Source organism: Tenrec ecaudatus, chromosome X (assembly GCF_050624435.1).
Source record: "Tenrec ecaudatus isolate mTenEca1 chromosome X, mTenEca1.hap1, whole genome shotgun sequence".
NCBI classification, from domain to species: Eukaryota; Metazoa; Chordata; class Mammalia; order Afrosoricida; family Tenrecidae; genus Tenrec; species Tenrec ecaudatus.
Genome location: NC_134548.1, coordinates 152592653 through 152611574, shown reverse-complemented (window position 1 = coordinate 152611574; position 18922 = coordinate 152592653). Strand labels below are relative to the sequence as shown.

At 42.5% G+C, this 18922-nt stretch overlaps 1 protein-coding gene across 6 annotated transcripts in view; it reads left to right on the top strand.

Annotated features, from left to right (window-relative positions):
- The window catches only part of ARHGEF6 (Rac/Cdc42 guanine nucleotide exchange factor 6), a 123075-nt gene that overhangs the window by 70971 nt on the left and 33182 nt on the right, over window positions 1-18922 (top strand). For all 6 annotated transcript variants that reach the window (XM_075539482.1, XM_075539477.1, XM_075539478.1 and 3 more), the window contains exon 8: window positions 793-915. In XM_075539482.1, the coding sequence (XP_075395597.1) occupies window positions 793-915 (123 nt within the window). The remainder of the gene's footprint in view (window positions 1-792; window positions 916-18922) is intronic.

Here is an 18922-nt window from a genome sequence, read left to right as displayed (position 1 = left end):
TCATTCAGATGATTCATTCCGTTTCATCTGAATCCGGTCCTTGATTTAGTCATTCTTTATAGTAGGCAAAGGGAAAGCAGATCATTATGCCAACAACCTCAGCATATATCTGATGAGTAGCTCGATTGTGGACTCCTGGTAGCATACTGGGCTGCTAACTTCAAGGTCAGCAGTTCAAAACTGCCAGCTGCTTCAAGAGAGAAAAATTGTTGAAAGGTACACATATATCCTACAGAGTGAGTTGTAATGCTCATCAAGCAGTATATTTCTGTAACAAAAATGATTCTCCATGTAGAAAGAAAATGTTTGAAAAGGATGATGGCAACATATGTACAAATGTGATTGGCACAATGGATGTATGGATTGTTATAAGAGCTGGAAAAGCCCCAATAAAATTATTTTTTTAAAAATAAATCCTTACAAAAAAAGGATTCTCCAAGATCATCATCTCAGGGCAGTTGGCCACTGTCATCTATCAGGAAATGTCAGTTTCCTGAGCTTTGTGGGGCACAGGTGGATGGATGTCTAGGGAGGAAGGTGGAATAAATGTCCAATTGCTGAGCGAGATCCAGGTGATGGATCTAGAAGGATACGCTTCGAGTGAGAAATGCTAGAGTTTAAAGCAGAGTTCACAAACTTGCATTTGATTTGTAAAGCTGGTATAATCAGTTTTTCTTTGAAATTTGCACCCCCTCATTTTTTTTGTACATGCATCCGCATTTCATTTGAATTGTTTTACTTGACCTCCTGTTTCCTCCTTTATATTGTGTCTTTCGCCTGTTTTCCTTACAGGTTTCCGGAAAACCAACACAAAGTCGGAGGCTGCCTACTGAACCTCATGCCGCACTTTAAGTCCATGTATCTGGCTTACTGTGCAAACCATCCGTCAGCCGTAAATGTACTCACGCAGCGCAGGTAAAACACGGACATTTCCTCAACTCTGATGCTTCACAGGGAAGTCCTTTCTAGAACCATCTTCTTTGGAAATCCGAGGTCTCCAGTTGTCCTCTTGAGTATCCCTTATTCATAATGCCAGGAATTGTTTCATTGTTACAGGTGTTCACTGCTCATGAATCCAACAAATATTCTATCAAAAAATATCTGCTGCGTAGCGCTCCCCCGTGTTCAATGATGGGGATTCAGTGGTCAGTGAAGAAGAGAAGGTCCCTCTCCTCCTAGAAACTAGACCCTGTAGGTGAAGTCACACATTGGAGGCATGTTGGATTTGCTAGAAAAGGGGGAAATGCTTGAGACTCTGCTGGGTGATAGCAACCTTGTCAGGGCAGGGCTGTGAGCGGTGTCAAGGAAGGCTTTGCTGAAGGGGATCTTCTTGAAAGCTAATGGGGTAGCAGAGCCCCTATCCCAGTGAGTCTTAGATCGACTTTGCTGAACGAACGTTCACCTGTGTGGTTTATGACTTTTCACTTCTCTTTATTTGGCAATGAGAGCCCCACGCATTGGCAGGTAGTGTAAGAGGCAGGTATTAGTAGTGCAAGTGGAAAGAAAGTAAGACGTCCTGTGAACTCACGGTTGAATTCTTTCAGCAAAGAGCCATGATAATACTTTTTTTTCTTCTTAATTTTATTTAATTTGTTACGGTGGTTGAGAAAATCCACAGATAAACATATTTCCATTTCAACCTCTCGTACATGCGTCGTTCAGGGACTTGATGCTATTCTTTGAGATGTACAACCATTTCCACCCTGCTTCCAAGCCTTTACGATCCTCGGCACCAGACACTGAACTAAGAGGTTGGACAGGTACACCAAACATGCTATTAGGCCAATTAACTAGGATGTCCCTTGAAGCCATGGTCTTAAACTTCCACATCAAGAAACCAAATCCAATGAGATTTAAGCAGCCTTAGCAGCTACTGTTTGTGCTTATTATTTCAAGATTTCTCTCACATAACTTTTGCTAATTGAATTTTATACGAGGGTACACTTATTGACAACAATTACAATAATTTGTGCAAACTTTAGATTCTTTTAAAAAACAAATAATTTTATTATTGACATACAGTTGATTTATGTACAATAAGTATATTAGTTAGCATTTATCACCACGATCACTTAGAACATCTTCATTCTTATATTTATTGTTAGCTCCTCCTTTCCCTAAGTCTCCCCTGCCATAGTCCTAAGAAACTATTAACCTAGTAAAGATTTACATATCCTGAATGTCATATAAAGTAATACAAAAAAGTCCCCAATAATAACAAAACAAAGAAAAACCTCAATGCAGAAGAAAACAGAATTGAAAAATAGAACATGTTACAAATGAGTCAAAAAGGAAAACATATTCAGATGTTTAAATTTAACAGTATCTGCAGCAATCTGGCTGTACTGAGGACAAGAATATTTACAGCTTTAGTCAATGAACTGAGGGAATTCAATAGTGCCTTAAGCTAGATGGGGCTGTCATTCATAGCCTTTTTTTTCATTCATTCATAGCCTTTTGCAAACAAATTTCGAGCTCTAATACAATTCTCCCCCTCTGAGCATGGATTTTATATATTCGTAATGCTTTGATCACACTGGCTGGCATTTTCTCCCACTTGGAGTTGTCTGACACCTCATTGAGATGGCTCCTTGTTTTAAGACACCAGATGTCATCCTGATAGCTGGACACAATTTGATTTCTTCACCACATTTTGTTATAGTACCAATATGATCTTTGGTGATTATTTTGAAGGCAAGTATCAAGCAGGGTGCCATGTATTCTTAAAGCGTCAGTTTGATTTTACAGAGAATGTCTTCAGATATTTGAGAATGTCTTCAGATATTTGGATTGTCAGGTTCCAAAGCTGTCCAATAACCAGACTAAGCCACCTTGTATCACGCAGAGCAATACAAAGAGAGAGAGCATGGAAGTGGGCTAGAGGATCCACGGCTTCATTTTCAGAAAGAGATGGCCAAAATGGGGAGGCAGGGATAGAGAGGCATTCCAAGAGCACAGCAAAAACAGTCAAATCAGCCATCCAAAAGTAAAATACAAAACAAGGAGTTTCCACACCCTTACAGGCCATGTTACCCTATATAACAGCACATGAATGATCTCCCTGGAGCAGTGGGTTTCAACCCCTTTGGGGGTGAAATTACCCTTTTGCAGGGGTCACCTGATTCATAACAGTAGCAAAATTATAATTATGAAGTGGCAACGAAAATAATTTTATCATTGAGGCGTCACTACTATATGAGGAACTGTATGAAAGGGTCACGGCATTAGGAAGGTTGAGAACCACTGCCCTAGAAACAAATATATATAGCACCCAACGTTTTTCCTTAGAAGGGGCACTACATAGGGCTGGAGAACATCCATTTAGTCATCACTTTGAATCCTCTAACTCAGGATGCGTTGGTTTCAGGGGCAGGCAGTTTGGTCTTACATATATTATAAAAGTTTTGATGTTTTATGATGTCTTATTTATTTCTTTAAAATCATTCGTATTCGGGGCTCCCACAGCTCTTATAACATTCCATATATCAGTTGCATCAAGCATATTTGTATATATGTTGCCATCATCATTTTCAAAGCATTTTCTACATGAGCCCTTGGTATAAGCTTCTCTCTCCCCCCTCCCCCTCTCCCCCTCGTGAATCCTTGACCAATTATATATTATTTCATATCTTACACTGTCCTTTGTCTCCCTTCACCCACATTTCTGTTATTTGTCCCCTTTGGGGTGGGGAATATATCCAACTTTGTGAGAGGTTCCCCCTTTCTCCCCCTTCCCCGTCCCCAACCATCCCTCTACCCTCATGAGTTTGCTAGTCTTACGACTATTCCTGAGGGGGTTATCTGTCCTGAATTTCATGTGTGGAGAGCTCTTATTTGTACCGATGTGTGTTCTCCAGTCTCGTCAGATTTGTAAGGTAGAACTGGGTTATGGCAGTCGGGGGTGAGGGGTGGGGCAGGAAGCATTCAGGAACTAGAGGAATGCTGTGTGATTTGTTGGTGCTATACTTCACCTTGGTTGAATCATACCTTCCTTATAACCCTTCTGCGAAGGGATAGACAGTTGTCTAGATACAGATGGGCTTTGGGTCTCCACTCCAACCCCCCTCCTCCGCATCATTATAAGCTGTTTGTTCTGGGTCCTAGATGCCTGAAACCTGATCACCCTCCAGGTATTGCCACTCTCACCACTGATCCTGAAGGGATCATCTGTCCTGGATTCCCTGTGTTTCCAGTTCCTATCTGTACCAGTGTACATCCTCTGGTCTAACGAGATTTGAAAGGTAGATTTGGGATCATGATAGTATGTGTGTGTGTGTGGGGGGGGAAACATGAAAGAACTAGAGGAAAATGGTATGTTTCATTGTTGCTACACTGCACCCTGACTGGCTCGTCGCTCGCTCCTCCCCGAGACTCTTCTGTAAGGGGATGTCCAGTTGCCTACCGATGGGCTTTGGATACCCACTCTGCACTCCCCCTCATTCACTATGATATGATATTTTGTTCTTTGATGCCTGATACCTGATCCCTTTGACACCTCGTAGTTACATAGGCTGGTGCGCTTTTCCCATGTGGGCTTTGATGCTTCTCAATTACATGACCCCTTGTTTACCTTCAAGCCTTTAAGACCCCAGACGCTGTATCTTCAGCTTTCTTCACCACATTTGCTTATGCACCCACTTTGTCTTCGGCCATCGTGGCCGGAAGGTGAGCATCATGGAATGCCAGTTTAATAGAATAAAGTATTCTTGCATTGGGGGAGTACTTGAGTGGAGGCCCAATGTCCTTCTGCTACCTTAATACAACACCTATAAATATATGCACAATGATATATTTCCCCATCCTCATATATTAATATATTTGCATATGTACATGCCTGTATTTAGACCTTTATAAATCCCCTTTGCCTGTTAGTTCTTTTCTCTATTTCCTTTTACTTTCCTCTTGTCCTACTATCATGCTCAGCCTTCATTTGGGTTTCAGTAATTCCTCTTGATTATATTGCCCTTGATCAAGGTCTACCAGTCCTCTTATACCCTCCTCACCATTGATTTTGATCACTTGTTGTTCCCTTGTCTCTGGGTTTGTTAACACCACTTCCTTTCCCTCTCCCACGTCAGGAACCATTGGTCCCATTGTTTTCTCCAAATTGTTTGTCAAGCCTATCTTATCTAGATAGACCTGCAGAGATAATAATATGCAGAAAAACAAGACAGAGCAAAACGAAGCAACAAAAGAAAACAACAACAAAAAAACAATGACAAAAAAAGAGAAAAGCCTCTAAATAGTTCAAGGACTGTTTGTTGACCTTTAGGAATGTTTTCCGGTCAGGTCTGATGGGGTACCATGCCCTCCCCCCAAAGTCTATTTTTGGTACTCCCTCAGGACTTCCTTGCTCTGCTCCCCTTGCTGTTCTGTTGCACACCCTGTTAGTGTTTTGCCTTGGTGTGTTGGGGTCAGATCGGGTGCAATTCCCACACTGTGTCTCCAGTCTTGTCCTCTGTAGGGCCATGGGTCAGTGAAGGATGTCGGGTCTCATAGTGGGGCCGGCCCTATGGTCCTCTTTATGCATTGGTTGTGCTGAGTGGGGATATCGTCCTCAAGGCTTGGTGGGCCAGGATGTGGGCCACTCTCTTTTCTTCCCCCTTCATTTGCTCCCGTGCGCTCTGATGAGACATGTCCCTCTCCCTGAGCTGCATCTTCAGTGCTGTCCTCTGAAATAAACTCTTCTGGGGGGAGGGGTGGCTGTCCACGTAGTTGCCAGAATGTTGCATTCACATCTTGGAGCACCGGGTTGAAGTCTGGTTCCTCTTTCCCTGTGGAGATGTAAACAATACCCTCCCCTTGGGTGGGATAGTGCCCTGTTCCCCTGCTACCCATTTCTTTTCTTTTTCTCCCCCCACCCTCCTTTTAGTTGGCTACCATATGTATCCCTGGATTTGGTCTGGCCCCTGCATACTACCTGGACCTCATTCCAGGAATGTTTGTATACAGTATCTTTTCCCCTATGCCCCTTTTGCATTTTTTAAGTTTACCTCAGTGGAGTCTTGTTGTGATTGTCCTCTTGTGCTTGGCTTACTTCACTTAGCATACTTTCCTCCAGTTCTTCCCATGTGGCGATGTACTTCTTGTGTTGATCACTGGTTTTTAGCGATTATACACCCATTTTATCTTCAGCGATTTTGTCGGAAACGTGAGCATCAAAGAGTGCCAGGTTATTAGAACAAAGTGTTCTTGTGTTAAGGGCGGCCCTGAGTAGAGGCCAAAAATCCATCTGTTATCTTAATACTTAACATATAAATAAATGTACATTGGTCTCTATACCTTTCATTATAAACCAATACATATATATATGTATACATACATGCCTATAGCTAGCTATACCTCTATAAATAGCTTTTGTCTCCTAGTTCTTTCCTCTTCTTCCTTTTACCTTCCTGCTATCCTGCTATCATGCTTACCTTCCATTTGGCTCTCAGTAATTTCTTTTGGATACATTACTTGATTATACCTCACCAGGCATTGTAAGCCCTCCTGGCCATCAATTTTAGATCTCCTGTTGTATCCTTATCTCTGAGTTTGTTGCCTTCCCTTTCCCTCTTCCCACCCCTGCTTCGCCCATGTCTCTGCTGGAGTCGCTGGTTCTGTTGTTTTCTCCTCGGGATTGTTCATCCTGCCTACCTTATATAGCTAGACATAGGGCAAAAGAAAAACAAAAACAAACAAAAGCAAGAAAAAAACCTGATAGTTCCAGGTCTGTCTGATGACCCTTATGTATGTTTTCTGATCAAGTCTGGTGAGGCGCCAAGCCCTGTCCCCCGAGTCAGAAGTCTATGTTCAGGATTCCTCGGGGACTTGGTTCCTTTGCTCCCCTTGCTGCCCTGTTGCACTCCCTTAGCGTTTCACCCCACTGTGAATGGGTCAGACTGGGCACACTTTCTGCACAGTGTCTCCAGTGCTATTCCCCATAGCACTATTAGTCAGCGAGGGAATGTCATATCTCGTGGTGGGGCTGGCCCTGCGGTCCTCTCTGTGCACTGGCTGCTCTTAGCAGGAATGTCATCCCGAGGCTTGGTGGGGTAGGATGAGATCCCCCACCTCTCTCTCTCCTCCTGTCTTAGTTTGCTCCGTGTGGTCTGGACAGACCTGCCTCTCTCCCCGGGCTATCTCTTCAATACTATCTTCTCTATTACCTTCTTCTGGGGAGTGGGTCAACAGGTTTGGGCCCAGTGCTGTCATCCTCTGTTAGCTTGCTGCTTATTTATTTTATTTTTTACTGTTTCTTTTATTATTGTAGATAACCCTTTGTTTACAGCCAGGTGTGACAATGCTGTTGTATGACCTGCTTGTTCTAAGAACTTTATGGTTTTAATTAGCATATGTAGGTCCTTAATCCATTTTGCATTGGGTAGATGTGCTGCACAAGACTTCTTTAAAGTGTTGAAGAGTGAGGATGTCACTTTGAGGGCAAAGGTTCACCTGACCCAAGCCATGAGATTTTCAATCACCCCATATGGATGTGATAGTTGGACAATGAATAAGGAAGACCAAAGAAGAATGAATGAATTTCAATTATGACACTGGCAAAGAATATTGACGTCCTGCCCGAAGAACCTTCAGATCTGTTTGAAAGACCCAAACAGTATTTTGGTCAGTTTGAAAGAAGTACAATCAGAATGCTCCGTAGATTCAAGAATATCCAGACTCCCTCTCACATCCATTGGACTTAGTGTCAGGAGAGACCAGGCCCTGGAAAAGAATATCATGCTTGATAAAGGGAAGGGGCAGCAAAAAAGAAGAATGTTGGGGAGATCAATTGACACCATGGCTACAACAATGGGTTCAAACATGCAGGACCAGGGAGTGTTTCATTCTGTGGTACATAGGGTCGTTATGAGTTGGAACCAACTCGGGGGCACTTGACAACAACAACAACAACAAACAATCCATTTTAATGTGTGTGTGTGTGGTGTGACTGAGCAAAGGATCTGATTTCATTTTCTGCCCTTGGAAACGTAATTTTTCCCAGCAGCATTTATCTAAAGAGGATTCATCTTTGTCCATCGAAAGGACTTAACCAACCTTATCAAAAATCAGTTGACTATAGATATATTTCTTTCTGGACTCCCAGTTCTATTCCATAGGTCTCTGAGTCTATTATACTAGTATCAGACTGTTTTGATCACTGTAGCTATATTGACTATTTTAAAACCAGCCAGTATAAGTACATACACCTTATTGTTTCTGCTATATGGTGCCTCTTGCCATTCCATATAAAGCTGAGAATTGGTTTTTATATTTCTGTAAAGATGGCTGTTGGAATTTGGATCAAGACTACATCAACTCTTCATGTCTCTTTGAGTAGTGCTGACAGTTTCACAATGCTAACAATCTTTCCATCCATGGACATAGTATGTTCTTCCATTTATGTAGGTCAATTTTTGGCCTTGCAATAGTGTCTTTTTTGTTTTCTTTATATAAGTCTATTATATTCCTCATTAGATTAATTCCTAATTATTTATCTTTTTTTGTACGTGAAGAGCTTTTTGATCACTGATTGGATCTCTTTGCTAGTTATGGGCCTGTTGAGACTTTCTAGGTAGATTGTGTGCACTGAAAATTTGTCCATTTTATCTACATTATACAGTTTGTTACGGTGCAGTTGTTCATAATATTCTATCATTTTCTTTTAAAAATCATTTTATTGGGGTTCATACAACTCTCATCACAATCCATGCATACATCAATTGAGTACATAATTGTCTTTATGTCTGTTGAGTCTGTTCTAATATCCCCACTTTCATAATTTGTATTTTTTTTCTCTTTTTCCCTTGTCAGTCTAGCAACAAATTGGTCAATTTTACCACCCCTTTGAAATAACCAACTTCTGGCTTTATTGATTCTCTGGCTTGTTTTATTTTATTTATTTGTGCCCTAATCTTTGTTACTTCCCTTCTTCTTGTGGGTCTAGGCTTAGCTTGCTCTTCTTTTTTGAGTTCCTGGAGTTGTCAGATTAGTCTCTTAATTTGATATCTTTCTTCATCTTGTTTTTAATGTAGGGAAATATTGATCTAAATTTCTCTCAGAGGACTTGCCTTCACTACATCCCATACATTTTGTAATGTTGTGGTGTTATTTTCCTTTGATTTCTTCCATGACCCACACTCACTGGTAGGTTAATATTGCATTGGGTTATTATTATTATTATTATTGTCTTACCTTCACTCCATTGTGGTCAGAGGATATACTTGTCTGGTTTCAGTCTTTGTAAATTTGACAAGACTTGTTTTGTGACCTAAAATGTGGTCCACAGTGGTGACTGATTCCCATGTACTGGAGTTGAAGACATATTGCGCTATATGAAGAAGAATACGTGGATCAAGGCTTTTCAACCACCTCCAATATGCAGATGACACTCCCATTTGCTGAAGGTGAGAAGAAATCTAAGTATTTACTGATGAAGATCAAAGACTGAAGCCTTCAATAGGAATTTCAACGTAATGTAAAGAAAACCAAAATGTTATCAGCTGGATCAATAGACAGCATCATGATAAATGGAGAAAAGATTGAAGTTGTCAAGGATTTCCTTTTTCTTGGATCCACAGTCAATGCTCATGGAAACATCGGTGAAGTAACCAAATGACATACCACACTGCTGCACAAGTCCTCTCTCAAATATTGAAGAGAAAATCTGTCACTTTGAGGATTAAGTTGTGCCCGATGCAAGCTATGGTCATACACACACACACACACACACACACACACACACACACACAAGCTATAAAGAAATAATCATATCAAGAAGGCATCCCAGTCCAGTCCATAAATAAGTCTGGTGCACATTGGGGTCCTCTCTCCAGACTCACATAGCTGCAGGCTGATGATGCAGAAAGGTGGAGTAGGAGGCAAGAACATCACAGGCTGGTAGGTGCAGAGTTGTATAGATCCACAGTCATTGGCCACATGGCAAGATGCTGACCGCTCTCAGGGCTTGGTGGTTCATATGGGACCACCCCTATGACAGAGTCAGAGCAAGCAGAGTCCCAGCAAGCAGATAGGCACAGAGGCAGATGGAGAGAGAAGTTCCTAGTTTCTCCCTCATTAGAAAGTAGCACCCCCAATAAGGTTGTGACCTGATTGGCAGATTAGATTGCACCCTTATACTTTCATACACATTCCAGTTCACATAAAATCATCCAACTACCACGTCTCCACACTGTCAGCAGTCCTGTTTCTAATTCACTCTTCGACTGTAATTTTCCACTGGTTTCAACCCTTCAGGGGTCTCCAATGATCCTCAAATTTAGTGTGCATCAGAATTACCTGGGACACTTGTTAAGTATGCAATTCCTTGGCATCCCTCTCATATATATGATTGCAGGTCTTGGGATGTGGCTGGGAACCTGCTTTTTATGCAAATAGCCAGATTATTCTTTTTAAAAATACTTTTATTGGTTGCTCTTATATCTCTTATCACCATCCATACATTCATTCAGTGTGTCAAGTACATTTGCATATGGGCCGCCATCATTGTTTTCAAAGCATTCTCTTCCCACTTGAACCCCTGATATCAGCTTCCCATTTCTTCCCTCTCCCCGCCCCTACCCTCCCTTCCTGATGGACCCTGGATAAGTTATAGATTATTATTTCCATATTTTACATCGTCCTCCATCACCCCTCACCCACTTTTCCATTATTCATCCCCCCTGGGAGGGGTTTCTAGTTTGATCCTTGTGATTGATTCCCCCTTTCTCTCCCCACCCTCTCCTAATCCTACTGGTAGTTCTACTCTCCTTGTTGGCCCTGAGGGTTTTCTCTATCCTGGATTCCCTGTGTTTCGGGCTCTTTTCTGTAGCAATGTATAGGCTCTGGTCTTATTAGATTTTTTTTTTAGGTAGAATTGAGGTCATGATGGTGGAGTAAAGGAAGCACCTAAGAGCTAGAGGAAAGTTGTGTGTTTCATCGGTGCGATACTGCACCATGATTGGCTCATCTCTTCCCTGTAACCCCTTTGTGAGGGGATGTCCAATTGTCTACAGATGGGCATTGAGTCTACTCCATGCCCCTCCCCCATTCACATTGGCTATGTTTTTGTTCTGGGTCTTAGATGCCTGATCCCGTTGATACCTCATGATCACACACAGCCAGGTTATTCTAGTGGAGGTAGTTCATTGTCTCCATGTGGAGAAACACTGGCCTCATTAGGGGTGAAATCCAAATTTTTCACATGACATACAAGGCCCATTACTATTTGATGCCAATCTATTTCTGCGCTTTCAGCTTCTATTCTAATAATGATTTTCCATCAGATCTGTCAGCCACATTCCTTGGGCTCTAAACATAGGAATTCTGCCCCCTCCACATTCCAGCCTGTCTATGTCATGCCCAACCCAAGCTCCCAGCTTTTGCTCTTCCTTTGTTGGAAAGCATTTTACTCTTTCCACTCCTAGTCAGACTCCTACTTCTGCCAATCTTGCCTCCTTCTTGAAGCCTCCTAGTCTTCCTAGATGGCACCACCCTGATCTTTATGTCCAATTGTTCTTTCTTCATACATGCTTGTACTTATGCTTGTCACATTTTCTTTCAACCCTCTCTTTAAGAGTCGATATTCTTTACTCTTTGAGGATTCCTGCAGAATAAAACTAATTATTTAGTACTCTCTAAGGACCATTTAAAGGAGCCCTGGTGGCACAGTGAGTAAGCACTCACTTGCTGACCAACAGGTCTGTGCTTTGAACCTATCCAGCTACTCCGTGAGAGCAAAGACTTACCCATCTGCACCTGGAGAGATGATAGCTTAGGAAAATCCTCTAGGGCACTTCTGCTCTGTCATAAAGGGTCGCTTGTCACCTGAGTCAGAATGGATTTGACAGCACACGAGTACCATGCAGAGTTATTATTGTGCTTCGTTGAGTCAGCCATGACTCATAGCAATCTTATGTATAATAGAATGAGAGAAACATTGTCTGGTCATAAGCTTCTTTGTAACTTTTGATGTATTCGAGATCATTATTGTGGCTTTTGTGTCAGTAGACCTCAATGAGGGTTGACCTCCGTTTGCTGGACCCTCTACTTTGTGGAACATGTTCCTCTCTAGTGATTGGTCTTTCCTGATGACTCCTTCAAAGTAAGTTAGTTGACCTTTTCAGGTTTTAGCATCCTTGCTTCTAAGAAGCTTCCCAGTTGTATTTTTCTAAAACTATTCAGGGCATCAGTAAGCTATGGTTTTTTTCAGTCATTTCATATACATGTGAAAGTTGGACACCGAATCAAGAAGACTGAAAAACAATTGATGCATTTGGACTATGGTGTTGGTAAACAATATCGAAGGTGCCGTGGACTGCCAAAAGAACCAACAACGTGTCCTGAAAGAAGTATACAGCCACCATGCTCATTAGAGTCAAGGATGGCAAATCTTTGTCTCACGTTCCTTGGGCAGGTTTCTCAGGAGGACAGTCCCTGGAGAAGGACACCATGCTTTGTAGTGGGTCAGTGAAAAAGGGAGACCTTCACTGAGATGAACTGGCACAGCGGTTAGAACAATGAGCTGAAACATAACAATCATTGTGAGGGTAGTGCAGAACTGGGTGGTGCTTCTTTCTGTTGTCCCTGTGAGATAAACTAATTTGACGAAGTTCAATCCTCTCTGCAGTTCTTGATTGCTTTCCTCTGCTCCATGATTTCCTCTAAGCTGAGCACTGTTCTCTTGTATTTATTTTAATTATGGAGGGATTTAGCTTATGCCTCTGTCTTTCCAAAATTTTCATCTGATAATCCTTTTAAATGAAAATGAATTGTTTCAGCTTCACAGAGAATGATAGAATAATATCTCCTTTAAGAATAAGTTCTTCATGAGGGCTGGAGGCACAGGGAATCCAGGGTGGATGATACCTTCAGGACCAAGGGTGTGAGGGACGATGCTGGGAGAGTGGAGGGTGAGTGGGTTGGAAAGGGGGAACTGATTACAAGGATCCACATGTGACCTCTTCCCTGGGAGAGGGACAGCAGAGAAGGGGGGGAAGGGAGACTCCGGATAGGGCAAGATATGACAAAATAACAATGTATAAATTACCAAGGGCACATGAGGGAGGGGGGAAAGGGGAGGGAGGGGAAAAAAAGAGGACCTGATGTAAGGGGCTTAAGTGGAAAGCAAATGCCTTGAGATTGATTGGGGCAGGGAATGTATGGATGTGCTTTATTCAATGGATGTATGGATGGTGATAAGAGTTGTATGAGTCCCTAATAAAATGTAAAAAAAGAAAAGAGGAAGAAAAAAAAAGAATAAGTTCTTCTGGTGGGGAAATAGATCTATGTGCATATATTTATAGGTTTTGTATTAAGGTAGCCACTACTCAAGTACTCCCTCAATGCAAGAATACTTTGTTCTATTAAACTGGCATTCCATTGTGTCCTTCCCAACACAATCACTGAAGACAGAGGGTGCATAAGCAAATGTGGTGAAGAAAGCTAATGGTGCCAAGTTATCAAAAAATATATAGCGTCTAGGGTCTTAAAGGCTTGAAGATAAACAAGCGGCCATCTAGCTGAGAAGCAACAAAGGCCACATGGAGAAGCACACCAGCCTGTGTGATCACGAGGTGTCAATGGGTATCAGGTATCAGACATCAAAGACCCAGAACAAAAAAATCATATCGATGTCAATAGGGGGGGGGGGACAGAATGGAGACCCAAAGCCAATCTATAGGCAACTGGACATCCCTTTACAGAAGGGTCACAAGGTTAGAGACCAGCCAGTCAGGGTGCGGTATGGCACTGATGAAACATAGAACTTTCCTCTAGCTCTTTAATGCTCCCCCCACCCCATCTATCATGATCCCAATTCTACCTTACAAATCTGGCTAGACCAGAGCATATACACTGGTACAGATAAAAGCTGGATACACAGGAAATCCAGGACAGATAACCCCCTACGAACCAACAATGCAAGTAGCGATACTAGGGGATAAGGGAAAGGTGATGGGAGAAAGGGGGAACCGATCACAATGATCTACATATAACCCCCTCCCTAGGGTATGGAAAACAGATAAGTGGGTGAAGGGAGATATTGATCGGTGTACGACATGCAAAATTAATCGTGATTTATAAATTATCAAGGGTTCATGAGCGAGGGAGGGTTGGGGAGGGGAAGGGGAAAATGAGCTGATACAAAGGGCTCAAGTAGAGAGGCAATGTTTTGAAAATGATGATGTCAACAAATGTACAAATGTGCTTGACACAATTCATGTAGGTATGGATTGTGATAAGAGTTGTATGAGCCCCCAATAAAATGAATTTTTATAAAAGAGAAAATACTATATTAACAACAGCAACAACAAAAAATGAGTCCTTTTTAAAAATTTTTTATTTTATTTTATTTTATTTAACATTTTATTAGCGGCTCATACGACTCTTATCACAATCCATGCATATACATACATCAATTGTATAAAGCATATCTGTACATTCTTTGCCCTAATCATTTTCCTTTTTTACATTTTATTAGGGGTTCATACAACTCTTATCTCAATCCACACATATACATACACCAATTGTATAAAGCACATCCATACATTCTTTGCCCTAATCACTCTCAAAGCATTTGCTCTCCACTTAAGCCCTCTGCATCAGGTCCTCTTTTTTTCCCCCTCCCTCCCCGCTCCCTCCTCCCTCATGAGCCCTTGATAATCCACAGATTGTTATTTTGTCATATCTTGCCCTATCCGGAGTCTCCCTTCTCTGCCGTCCCTCTCCCAGGGAGGAGGTCACATGTGGATCCTTTTAATCAGTTCCCCCTTTCCAACCCACTCACCCTCCACTCTCCAGCCTCGCCCCTCACACCCCTGGTCCTGAAGGTATCATCCACCCTGGATTCCCTCTGTCTCCAGTTCCCATATGCACCAGTGTATAATCTCTGCCCTATCCAGTCCTGCAAGGTAGAATTCGGATCATGGTAGTTGCGGGGAGGAAGCATCCAGGATCTGGGGGAAAGCTGTGTTCTTCGTTGGTACTACATCGCACCCTAACTGACCAGTCTCCTCTCCTAAACCCCTCTGTGAGGGGATCTCCAGTGGTCGACTTTTGGGCCTCGGGTCTCCACTCTGCACTTCCCCCTTCATTCACTATGGTACACACACACACACACACACACACACACACACACACACACACTAGTGTGATATCTCTTCTACCCTTTTCTGTTCTTGAACTACCCATCTATGATACATTCACTGGGACGGAAAACCATACAGTCGGCTTAAAAACACAGTCTTCACTGTGAATTCCTGTAATAGAAATTCAAGTTGGACAGCAGCAAGTTCAAAACGAAGTTCTTTTGACTTAACCTGGAGACTAGATACAGAGTGGATATGGCTTCTGGAGGCTGCTCACGACTTAAAAGAACCTTGTGCTGTTCACCTGGCTTAGACTGGAGAGCACTATATATCCCAAGTCCTACAGCAGAGCTATAACTTTAGATGAAACCAACCAATGGCACGGGTGTAAAATACATATGTTAAAAATTGTTTTTTTGGTGGCTCGTCCAACTCTTATCACAATCCATACACATGTGTCAAGCACATTTGTACACTTGTTGCCATCATCATTCTCAAAACATTTGCTTCCTACTTGACCCCTTGATATCAGCTCCTCATTTTCCCCCTCCCTCCCCACTCCCCCCCATGAGCACTTGATAATTTATAAAATATTATTTTGTCATATCTTACACTGTCCGACATCTCCCTTCACCCACTTTTCTGTTGTCCATCCCCCAGGGAGGAGGTTATATGTAGATCCTTGTAATCGGTTCCCCCTTTCCACCCCACCCTCCCTCCACCCTCCAGGTATCGCCACTCTCACCACTGGTCCTGAAGGGATCATCTGTCCTGGATTCCCTGTGTTTCCAGTTCCTATCTGTACAGTGTACATCTTCTGGTCTAGCAAGATTTGTAAGGTAGAATTGGGATCATGATAGTGGGGGGTGGTGTGGGAGGAAGCATTTAAGAAGTCGAGGAAAGTTGTATGTTTTTTCTTTGCTACCCTCCAATCTGACTGGCTCCTCTCCTCCCCGTGAGCCTTCTGTAAGGGGATGTCCAGTTGCCTGCAGATGAGCTTTGTGTCTCCACTCTGCACTCACCCTCATTGATATTATTTTTTGTTCTTTGATGCCTGATCCCTTTGACACCGTATGGTCACACAGGCTGGTGTGCTTCTTCCATGTGGGATTTGTTTCTTCTGAGCTATATGGCCACTTGTTTATCTTTAATCCTTTAAGATCCCAGACGCTATATCTTTTGATAGCCGGGCAACATCAGCTTTCTTCACCACATTTGCTTATGCACATATTTGTCTTCAGCGATCATATCGGGAAGGTGGGCACCCACCGATAAGATTTTTTGTTCTTTGATGCCTGATACCTGGTCCCTGCTACACCTCCTGGTCACATAGGCTGGTGTGCTTTTTCCATGTTGGATTTGATGCTTCTGAACTAGATGGCTACTTGTTTATCTGCAAGCCTTTAAGACCCCAGACACTATGTCTTTTGATAGCTGGGCACCATCAGCTTTCTTCACCACATTTGCTTATGCACCCATTTGTCTTCAGCCATTGTGTTGGGAAGGTGTGCATCTTGGCATGCCAATTTAATAGAACAAAGTGTTTTTGCATTGAGTAAATATGTGAGTGGAGGTCTAATGTCCATCTGCTGCCTTAATACTAAACCTATAAATATATGCATGTAGATCTATTTCCCTACCCTCCTATATAAATATATTTACATATGTAAATGCCTAGATCTCTATAAATATCCTTTGTCTCCTAGTTCTTTCCTCTATTTCTTTTTACATTTCTCTTGTCCCGCTATCATCCTCAGCCCTCATATGGGTTTCAGTAATTTCTATCAGTTACATTAACCTTACCAGGCCTCTCACATCCTCCCTGGCACTCATTTTGGATCACTTGTTGCTCCCCTGTCCCTGGGTTGGTCAGCACCACCTCCTTACCCCTGCCTCCCCATCTCCCATGTCCCCCGGAACCATCAGTCCTGTTGTTTTCTCCTCCAGACTGTTCATTCCAGCCCATCTTATCTAGATAGATCTGGAGAGATAATAAAATATACCCAAAAAACAAGGCATAGCAAGACAAAGTGACAAAGGAGAACACTACGATGATAACAAAAAAGAAATCCAATGACCCATAAAAGAATACATTAATTTTTTAAAAATGGAAAAGAAAAAATTTTTAAATGAAAGAAAAACCTGCAACTGGATCAATGTCTGTTTTTTGACATGTAGGCATGTCCTCCAGTCAGGTCCGATGGGGTGCCACACTCTGGCTTCCGAGTGTAACCTTTGCACTCCTTCGGGAGCGCCCTGATAGCATTTATTTTTGTGAGTACCGTTAGGCTTGAGTTTTCACCTACTGATGTTCCCAATGAAGTCATTTTGAAATCTTCTGATGGGCTATTGCATCCCTTGATGGGGAGCTGAGGTGAATTGAGCCTCTGCTAAGCTCTACAGGGGCTAGAGGGCGGGTAGAGTGAGTCCTGGCTCAAATGCCACCAACTCTCCTGGTCTTTCCTGAACTTTAGTAAGCTCGTATCACACCTTGCGGATACTTTCCATGCTTGTTCTTTTAACCCTACCAGTTAGCCTTGTTTGGCTTGAGAGCAGGCATGAGTAGCCAATGGAACTCATGGTTCTCTCTTTAGCCTTATGTGCCCATTTCTGCTCTGAGCCTACACTTTTTTCCCCTTTAAAAATGATGTTTAAACAGTCTCCATTCTTAATTTTGCTTTTTACCAGTTGTGCTGCTACCCCAGACAATTTATGGAGTGTCTAAACTTATAAGATGAGGATAAAGCCACCCATGTTGCAGGGTTGGTGTGAGCATGAAATGAGATCATCGGTGCTGACCCCTCTATCATGTGGCTGAGTCAGCATCGACTCAATGGCGATGAGTTTGCTTTGATCTTTGGAGCTGACACAGAGTACCAGATGGCTGCCATCAGTCTCCGTATCTACTTTATGCATCTCCTACCTAGAATCACTCGCCACGGAAGAAGAAGTATTTCAGGCACACCTAAGAGCAGAGGTAGTATAGTATATGTCTACGCTTGCCCACCGTTCAGCTTAAGGAGCAGATGGAAGCACTTGCGGCAGGCACACCATATACCGGTGCTCTCCAATAGTTGCTGCACCTCCCTCCCTCAACAGAGGGAGCCACCTATCTGAATTTTCTCTCTGCCACATCCTTTAGTCAGGATCCTCAACAAAGCAAACAGTGATTCAAGGGTAATTGTTTCCTTTGATGGCGACATTAACTGCCTGCATTTCCAAGGGCAACTTCCCTACTGCTAACACAGTGAGAGCCCCCTCCTGTACACATCAGCTTGCTGTTTACATGATCACAGATTCTTTTCCTTTTGATTAGGAAGACAACACAAATCTTAGAATAGTATTTCTGGATAAATATCAGCAAGAAATGCTGTACCAGAAATGACAGATTGTCTCGGATGCTAAAGAGTTCTGTTGTAACTCTCTGGGTAAAAATATTACTGACCGCATTGACCGATGTTAGTAAGGTAATTCTAGGAATAATAACTGTAAAGAGAGAAACTTTAAAGTGGAGGCGCTTGGGGTTAAGCATGAATTCCCAGCATATAAACCATTTGCCCAAAGCTACTAGTTGCGCCTCAGGAGCCAGGGGAGACTCCCATAACTGTTTACACCCCTGGAAACCTTAGATAGGATCACTATGAGTTGAAATGGACTTGGTGTCAGTATTTTTTAAGTGATCAGAATTAGGTCTTTTAACAAGTATACATTTTAAATAAAAAAACAAACAATTTACAGAACTCAAATAAATAATACTAGGCCTAGAGGTGTCAGAAGCCCAGGTGGTGTTGTGATTACATATTGGGCTGCTAACCACAAGGTTACAGTTCAAAACCACCAGCTGCGCCAAGGGG